At 33.6% G+C, this 10,037-nt stretch overlaps 1 protein-coding gene across 2 annotated transcripts; it reads left to right on the forward strand.

Moving 5' to 3' along the window:
* The first annotated feature begins 1,582 nt into the window (after positions 1-1,582).
* On the forward strand, positions 1,583-7,558 carry LOC114239753 (odorant receptor 49a). Of its 2 annotated transcripts, none has more exons than XM_028170118.2 (9): positions 1,583-1,757; positions 1,978-2,229; positions 2,369-2,637; positions 2,902-3,088; positions 3,705-3,804; positions 4,431-4,535; positions 5,273-5,428; positions 7,187-7,288; positions 7,405-7,558. In XM_028170118.2, the coding sequence occupies exons 1-8, from the start codon at positions 1,615-1,617 to the stop codon at positions 7,241-7,243; spliced, it is 1,269 nt and encodes a 422-aa protein (XP_028025919.2). In that variant the 5' UTR covers positions 1,583-1,614; the 3' UTR covers positions 7,244-7,288; positions 7,405-7,558. The 2 variants fall into 2 exon arrangements, with proteins under 2 accessions (XP_028025919.2, XP_028025920.2); XM_028170119.2 differs by having other exon boundaries at positions 2,438-2,637.
* The last annotated feature ends 2,479 nt before the right edge of the window (positions 7,559-10,037 follow it).

Genomic DNA, 10,037 nt, shown 5'->3' on the forward strand with positions numbered 1-10,037 from the left:
CATTAAGTATTGTAGCCGGTGTAAAATCTACGAATTTTTTGGCCACGTTAGTCTTTGTCAGAGCCAATTCAATTTGAAAGACTCATTTACGGCTTTCATTATATTTAATTATCATTTTCAACGTTACATGTATAGAGCATTTCCGATTTTAAAATAACAGCACAATATTAATTATAATTATTTAACCAAGTCTTATTAACAGCGATCCTTTATAGGTAAACCCGTAAAGTAAATTGGTAAAAAAACTTTCATGCAAAAAACACGTTGGAAAGCTCGATTCACATGAATGAAACTGTAAAATGATTTTCATCGCAAATAAATTTATATTAATCAATTTAATTATTGTAATGATCTATGAAAACAATTGTGTACGGTTCAAATGTTGATAATGATTAAAAGAGAAGGTGACATGGTTGAAATCATAACGCAAGTACGTGATGATATTTTTAGTTTTATGTAAAATAGGAAAGTTGAATCTTTGTTACATTTTACCGAAAATTTCAATAGATTATTTTGAAACAAGTCAGGACAACTTCTACGAAGTAGGCAAACCGCAGACCCTCAAAGTTTTGTTCAAACATTAATAATTTCTTATGAACTCTACCGCGGTCTTCTATCGAGAATCATAAAGTAATTGAAATTAAATTATTGTTAACTGTTGTTTGCATAATGAATAGCCGGGGCCTCGTCAGAGATTTTAATGCGGATGAAATAAGAAAGTAATTTTATAAATTACTTAATTTAAAAGTAATTATGCTTAGTTTACTGTGTGCTTTTTTTACATTACTCAGCTACGAGAATTTTTGAAGCGAGCCATATACTGGATTAGCGTCGTGGCTACGCTACACAGATACCTCGGGAAAACGCATAGTACTCTCTGGAATAAGTAAGATCTGAGGTCGTATTCAACCACCGTGGCTTTGATACTCGATATCAACGGGTTGCAGCTGATGGTACTTAATTATACGAATCACCATTTTACCTGGAGGCGTTAGCGGAGCGAAAGAGCTCTATCCTGTGATTGTGTTTGGTCTTCTCATTTCCATGGCGGTTAAGCAATGCAAGGCAAACCTTAATGCGTTTGTCGAACTGGCAAGCGTATAGTCCGTGCGGCATTTTTACCTTCCGAATTTGAGGCAAATGGACCAATATTGCTTTGATACTAACGTTGAAAGCTGTTACTAACTCAGCGGTAGATTGTGTATCGTCAGCTTCCACTATGGCTTTTAATTTATCGTTGTTGACTTTGGTTTTCGGGCGGCCACGAGGCTCAGTTTATAGATCAAAGTATTAATGTTAGAAGTATTCAAATTATTGCCAAATTACATTTCAAATGGCCAGTATTGTAAAACGGAAACTCTACAGGAATATACCTATAAAAAAGGTTTTGAGAAAAATATTCTTCGAAAACTAAAGGCAATTTTATTTCCTAAATAATTTTATCATGACATTGCTGTAGGCAATCTAAATGCACCAATTTGACTATCATTGTAACGTTTCAAATTATAGAAGAAGTAATTTTATAATAAAAGACTTCCATCAATACTAGACCCTTTACTATTAGCACATTAGTACAACTTTCTTTGGTGTTTAGACGTTTTGAGACAACACAAAATGTTTGAAAAGATAAAAAGTATTTATAATAAATCAAATTATGATATTTCTTCAGAATTTCTGAATCCTTTGGACTACCATAAAACTTTTTATTTTATATTGAAACAATTTAGAGTCGTAGATGTGGATTCCTCTAAAAATAAGTATGAATTTCAATCACAATAATTTTATACTCACTCTATGATATGTATGTATAAACACTAAGCTTTCCCTTTAAATGCCATGGTTTACGAGTATGTCATCGTGTAAGAAATAACATTTGTGTAAAAAATCAATAGAAATGGGTATAAAAATGTTATAAACCAATTTTATTGTTACTTGAATTTTCCGATAATTGTAATTTTCAGTTATGGACTTTTACAGGTACTGCAATCAAAATATAATTCTTTTCACAATTGGAGCTATAGCAAACACATTGATGTTAATATCTTTATGCCATGGAATACACAAAATGGAAATACCACACATAACTGAAGCTGGAACCTATTGTATTGTGTTGAGTTATAAGTTATTGATCTTGTCATGTACTAAAATAAATGTTGTGCACTACGAAAATTTATTGAACTCTATGAAAGAAGACTTCAAATATATATTCACAAATGGCAAGAAGTATAGGTAAGACCTTATATATATTAAGAACATTAAAGAAGCTAAAGTTTTGGGAACCACATTAAAATACCAATTATGTGTATGTAAATATTAAAATAGTATTACTTACTTCTAACGCATAGTGATTTATATTAGTATTTTACAGAGAACGATTCTTCGGTCTACAGCTGGTAACATGGAAAATTTCCCTATTTTCGGTAATATTTACTTTTAGCATTCCTGTTGGCATGATTATATCTGCTTTCGGGTCACTGTTATACTACTTACTAACAAACGAATCAAGAAACGGCAACAAGAGACCTCTGCTATTCCCATTTTATATTCACGGCGTAGATTTTGGTGATACCCCAATTTATGAAATTGCTTTTACGTTTTCAAACATCTGTACTTTGGCATACGCTTATAATTATATTTGTAAGTATAGCCTGGTTTACTGAAGGCACCTAATTTGATTTTTTTAGATGCAGTAATGTTCATTTTTCAACTTTAAATGTTCATTTACATATTGTGCAAAAATATTTTGTAATATTAGTAAAAAAAAAATCTTGTATACTTTTAACAAACTTTATACAACATAAAACATGTAAAGTACGGGCTTCTTGATAAAAATTGCATGTGTTCCTTAAAAAAGATTTACTTTAAACATAACAATTTCTATATTTTTATTTGTATATTTAGTTATGATACAAACACAAATAGTGTGGGTGAGGCAAATAACATCAAAGGCGGATATTATAATATGGAACCTTCAAGATCTTTTAAGAGATATTTATCCTCCTACAAATGAAACACAGAGGTCTTATTTTTTAAATCTGATTAAACATCGAATGAGGGATATAGTAAGACAGCATCAATCGATGTACAGGTAAAATTTATTTTCAGATAATCTTTTGTACTACGCTAATTTTTATATTAATTTACTATCTTAATTATTATTGATTATTTCTTTTTGGTGTTAATTTGTAAACGAACTCAAGAACCATCTATTATTACGCTATTATAGGAGCCCATGCAAATATAAGGTGGAAGTCTTACACCGTAACCCATTTTTTTGCATTATATAGGATATTGGTGTCAACCTGTGTGAACTCACAGTACGCTTTACCGCCGTCCATGCCATTCGTAAGCTTATTTGATATCTCGAAGTTAATAAAATAATGTATACGAGTATGGTTATGTAGAGAGCCGTTAGCCGAATAAATATGAAATTTTGCACACACATAAAGGGCGACATGACCACTCCGAAAACAGTTACCTTAGTAACAGATAGGTGCAGATAGGTTATCTTTTGAATCATAGGTCGAATTGATATGAAATCTATTATCTGTTTGTATATATATGTTCCTTAAACTATCTTACGTATTGAGCTTTTTGAATCGTCTTATGGGTTATAAATTTTAATTAAAAATTGCATTTTTTTTGCGGGCGATGCCGTGGTCACAGTTATTAATATTATAAAACAGGTTATTTACATATTGCAGTCTAATGGAAGATTACTCACAAGTTTACAAAAAGTTGCTGCTTTTTGAGCAAAAATGCTGCGGTCCAGTAGTTTGTCTTACTGCATATTGTGCTACTGAGGTTTGTTCAATACCACAATTTTCATAGAGCGTATTAAAATTTAAAGTCGGATTATTTAAAAAAAAAAACTCATCTAAGCTGTTTCTGTACCTGAATCAATTGGTCGCCTTCTACTAAAGAGGAGGTGCTTAAAGATCAGGAGTAAAGCCCAGGGGAATAGAATAAGGAGTCCCAAGGGTCGAAGTGTACGATAATTGTTACGCCCAGACCCAACACTCAAGATAAAATCCTGCATCACGTAGGCGGGGACTTTGATTCTAGTTCGAAAACAGTATCTTTTATCTTTATTATTTAATCTTTATTGCAGGAAACAGTACAAATTGTTAACTTTATTTCATATTACCATTCCGTGGTAATTTAGAACTTTGTAGCAGATACGAAATTAAAGGAGTATTCTGTAAAATATAAATTTAATGTACATTAGATACAATATATAAAGAAACATTCCTTCGCGAAAAAATTTGGTTTTCGAGATCTGTGTGTAATTGTCCTCATCTGGTATATATTTCTGGCATCGTCATAGCTCCGTAGAAAATCCAAGCTTAAAGCAATTGAATGTGAAAAATTTGTTCATATGTCTTTTAGTTGAGGATCACAATTTAAAAGCACTTTTACTACCGTTTCAGAAACTGGCTGAAGGGGAACTAAACGTAGTTCTCATTTTACTCTGTGTCGGCACGATTGTAATGCATTACATCCCTAGTCATTTGTGCACGTTCTTAACAATAAAGGTAAAATCAGTTGTATTAATACGGTTATTCAATCACAATATATTTTAGACCTACTTTAACAGTCGGATATAGACAATAAATGGTGGAATGTATTGTGTATCTATTTTCTTGTCATCAGCCTACAGAGGTTCATTGCTGAACATATTTTTTACCCAAGGTTCACCACAATGACCAGCCCTACGCCGTTTCATCCAGCGGTTTCTCTCGTCTTTCCATAGTTTACCTTGTAGGAAGTACAACCATGGTGTAGTTAAGAAGCCTTCCTGTGCGCAGTCGCTAGGAATACCTCGTACAATAAATACGATTTATATTTAAACGTTATGTATTGGTTTGTTACCAAAATTATTAATGCGGATGTTCGACCTTTACCGAGATATTCTAATATTGCCGTTCAGTCCCGATCATTGATACTCGACAGAAGCATCTCTTTTAGGACCCACATGAATTCCGATGAAACCGCAACGGCTGGTTTTCTAATATAAAAGATTATCTGTTTTTAATATTACCAAAACAATACAACTACTTCTAGTTTGTCAAGACTTTAAGTACCGTCTTACTATTATAAGTCAAAGTATCCTAAGCAAGCAATACAACTTTATATATTACAATCAATTGATTTAACATCACGCAGCTGTCACAATATCTATGGGCTCGCGTAACCTTTTAGGTTGGGCGTGAGCTTATTCAATCGTCTAAGCAAGAAAAAATTAACAAAAATATATTATAACGTTTTTCAGGTGCGTTCAATATGCGACGCTTGTTGGAACACTCCGTTCTGGAATGCGGATAAGGCTATCAGACCGTACATAGTTCTGATCATGCAAAGATCCCTAAGACCCCTACCTTTACGAGCAGCAGGTTTCGAAGATATTTGTATTCAAACTTTTTCCAGGGTAAGATATTTTTTTAACAAATTTTAATTGTTCACTAATGTTTGCACTAGATCTAAATGAATGGCAATGTGAAACTGCAGGTGATGAAATTTTCACACGTCCATCCTTCTTATTAGCATACAATATACATTATATTAAAACGGCTCGGCATTAGGACTATCATGCCGCTACTAGAGTTCCCTCTCCTGGTCCTTTAAGTAATGCACACTACCTTCACTTCCAACTTGGAGCTCAACGAAGAAGACGTTTTGATGCCTCTGCCAATCTCTTGCAAATGTATCTAGTTGCTCCTGCTCCTATAACACGGTAGATACGTTCCTGCAAAGTTAACACTGGTGGTAGGACTTCTTGGGAGTCCGCACGGGTAGGTACCACCACCCCGCCTATTTCCGCCGTGAAGCAGTAATGCGTTTCGGTTCGAAGGGTGGGGTAGCCGTTGTAACTATACTGAGACCTTAGAACTTATATCTCAAGGTGGGTGGCACATTTACGTTGTAGATGTCTATGGGGTCCAGTAACCACCTAACACCAGGTGGTCTGTGAGCTCGTCCATCAATCTAAGCAATAAAAAAAAAAAAGTCCCATGTTGTGTGAAACTGTTCTATAAAAAGGGGATCTTTCCGTAGGCAGCGGCTTGGCTTTGCCCCTGGCATTGCTGAAGTCCATGGGCGACGGTAACCACTCACCTTCAGGTGGGCCATGTGCTCGTCTGCCTACAAGGGCATTTTTCTGAATGAAACTTCTCGACAATGCTTATATGTGCGAGTATATTATATATAAAAAAGAAGCAGTAATTTTTTTGTTATTCCCATATATTGTGTGTTCATAGTGACTAATGTTATTTTCTATATAATTTTAAACAAAAATCTCGTTATCATGTTGTAAAAGTACCTACTGTGTTATAAGAAACAGGGTTTGTGAATTATAATTTTTTCGTGTTAAAGTGGAAACGCAATATATAATCCGTGTTATAGGAAGGTTACCTCTATTATTATTACGTCACAAAGAAAACTGATAAAACATTCGAATCATAATACCTTTCCTTTTTATTGCGTTCAATAAAAATATGCAATTATTACTTCAATAACTTTTGAAGAATCTTAAGTATGATTAGATATTCATAATGGATGTAACTCGTGTTGATTTCAAAAATAAAAACATTACATTATTAACAATTCTGAATAGTTTTCATAATCGTCAATCCCTATTACTGATAATGCGTCTTTATAGACACTGCACACTGAGATCCTCGCCGGATCTTCTCAACAGGTCGCGATTCCGATCCGGTAGTAGATTCATCCGTGAAGCAGCTACTCTTGGGTGGTTAGGTCTCCTTTGGAGGCGCTCGGGCAGCTGTTAGCAAATCCCACCCCTCACGAGCCTTTGCTCGCCAACCTGTGCCGGTGAAACTAGAAAGGCCTCCGGGCCACCAGTAATCTCTCATTCATAAAAAAAAAACAAATAGATGAATAGCGCCACTGTAAATTATTATCTTCCATTTTGAAATCCATTGTTTGTATTCAAATGATTTATAAAATAATATTGTAAGTCATAATATACAAACGCAGTAAAATATTTTTTTCTTGTCCAAATTTAATATGAATTGTTAATTCTCGAACGTAAAGATTGCTATAACCATAATTTTTAAACTAAGCAACCGTTTGGTTGACGTTTCACCTGTATTCATATTTATGATGTTTTTGTCGACCCATTGTTAATGTTGTAACACATAAATAAAACTCAATATAATTATTACAGAAAATGACGTCCGCTTATTCGTACTTTAATATGCTGAGGCAAGCTAATCGCAAATAAATTACTTAAGAGGAATTTTATGAAGATTAACAAAGAATAACTGTGGTGAGTAACTTTTTAGACAAAAGCAATTTTGCAAATTAAGTACCAGAGCAGATTTTAAGGAAAAAATATATATTTCTTGAGTGTGATTGCTGTTAAACGACCAAACTGATTTACAGACTGCATTCCAGTCACGTCGGATTCACATCGAGCGCCGGATCAAACAGACGCATCGGTGTCGCGTCTTTAACAAATAAGTATGTAATTTGTCGAATTTGTTTTTTTTTTAATTATGTCCTTAGATGTATATGTTCCTGAACTAGTGCAATCAAAATTCGCTTTTTACTTTGAAATAAATACAAAACTTAGTTCAATTGTTGTTTCAAATAACACCAAATTCCCATGATAAAATAAACAGCAACTACATGCAAATACATGCTGTTTAAAATAAACTTGTATAATTAAACTAGAGATACGTATTCAGAAAGTAATATATTTACACAAGAAATAAACAATGTCATTATTAAACTGTAATAAATAGGGAAGAGTCGCTGCGCAATATCGAATACAACACGTAAATTATCACGCCCGAATGAACAGTGAAAATAGACATGGAAGAAAGAAGCGGGCTTTATCCAATAATAATTCTCACTTGAATCGGTCTATTTGCTCGCCGTCTCACGATCTGATATTGAATATGGATAAAGTGAATTATATTCAGAGTGGCGCCTACCGTCGACTCGCAGAGTTTCAGATAAGAGGATTACTTACAAGTTATAATTGGTTCGCGTTATTCGAACGAATAAAGACAAAAACTCAATATCTTTGTGCAGCTCTTAAGTACTTACTTAGATAAAACCAGTGATCTTTTTCTTGCTTGACCCTCACTTATATTACCAACTCACTAATTAATTGCATTATATCGTATTCTTTGTTATACTTTTCTTAATACAATTCAAGCAGATTGAAAATGCTTACATTCTAAATCCGAACAAAGAGAAATGTTTTACTTCAACGTTTCCTGAAAATGAATTTATATTTTTAGCTACTACAACATTTTGCTCAATGATGCAATAAAGTAGGTAGTCACTTTACTAAAGAGAATGTTAAATTTTTGTTATTGCTTAAATTGTGTAAATCATCTGGTTGGTGCAGCCGAAATCGACAAGTAATAATGTTTACATTAAACAACTCATAAAATATTTAAAAAAATTTAGCTAATCTGCTTTATAATTGGTCGAATGGTTGGTCGCAAAATCATTAAGGCACATGTTGGGGCTCTGAAGTGGAACCAACACTTTGGATACACAGAAAATGTTGCTTTTCCTCCTGGACCTCCGATTCTTTTGTTGAGATAGAATTCGGAAAGGGCAGTACGACGTCAGGTCTCTTGCTAGTTTGTCCAGAGCCCGTCTCTACGACATCGCCGAAAAATACCTATACATAGTTATATACATATTATTATATATGTATAGTTAGAAATTCCTCGTTGTACCGAAATAACAGTTTTTTACATCAGTTTAAATAAATGTATATAAATAATGTCATGATATAGATATGAGTGGACAAACCGCAAATCTGGGAACTATTTTACAAACTACAGACTTTTTGCACTGCAGTTAACAAGGTATTAGTTATCTTTGGCAGCCTTTTTTTGACTAATAGTAGTTTTGGAACGAAGTTCCTTATCGCGCGTTGTGAAAGGGGGCTAGACGGAAAAAATTCTTACGAAAAGTTGTCACGACACTTTTTAAATCCGTCATTCTGACCAATCAACGTGTAGGCGCTTATCGCGTGACATTGCTCGTATCCGATTGGTCCGCGTAATGAGTACAGTTTCTCGAGATAGCGTTTGAACAATAATAATTTAGTTGATAGTATTGTTTTTTTCTTCTTCATAATACCGTAATTTATTATTATAACTTAAAAAAAAAAATTACAATTCCTTCACTAATTAATCGAAAGGAACTTCGTTCCATCCGGGTGTCCCTTGACACCTCTGAAGTTTTTTTATTAAAGTTCTTTAAAAAAATAGTTGGATTAAAGCTAAAAGTATTTAAAAGTAGATTTTAGGGTATACAGAAGCAAATTATCAAACAGATGATATTTGTATGCACTCATTTACATATTTATAAGAAGGAAAAAAACGTTTAAGTCCTTTTGTAATTATCGTGCGCACTGACCATAAATAATTAAATCCTATTAAAAAATGGGTTACTAATATTGACATTTTTTGCCAAATTACTTTTTTGCGTTCTTCTAAATATGTCTGTATTATTTCTTCAGTATAGACAGGCAGACATAACTGGCTGACTAAATAAAAAGAAAATATATCTAAAAATCCAAAACTTTTGTGTAAAATATAGATGGATTTTCAAAATAGCTTGTATGTAAAATAAAAAGCCGACAAATTTTATTGAATGTTCGCCGCTGTCATGAGCTATCCGCTCTCACATGTTTGGTACTAACACAATTACGGCTACCGACGTCGAGGGCCGGCAATCTGAAGCCAATTCAATTAACATCGGCTTTTAAGGTCCGACATTGTCTAGGTATCCATCAGGTTTGTAGGTAGGTACATACCAATTAACGGTTCCATCGTGACTATGTCTCAGATGGGAACACTTTAAAATTAAAATAAAATAACTATAATGTAAATTAATTAATAGAAAGCCTATTCATGGCCCTTCTGGTTTTGAGCATCGGTGAAGTCCATAGACATTAATTAGAAAGTCTTTTTTTCCTACCTATGCTGATAGCCTTGAGAGGCTATTTCAGCTTATCCTTGACGTGTAAGTAAGCTCACGGGGCT

The sequence above is a fragment of the Bombyx mandarina genome, chromosome 09, assembly GCF_030267445.1.
Source record: "Bombyx mandarina strain Sakado chromosome 09, ASM3026744v2".
Taxonomy (NCBI): domain Eukaryota; kingdom Metazoa; phylum Arthropoda; class Insecta; order Lepidoptera; family Bombycidae; genus Bombyx; species Bombyx mandarina.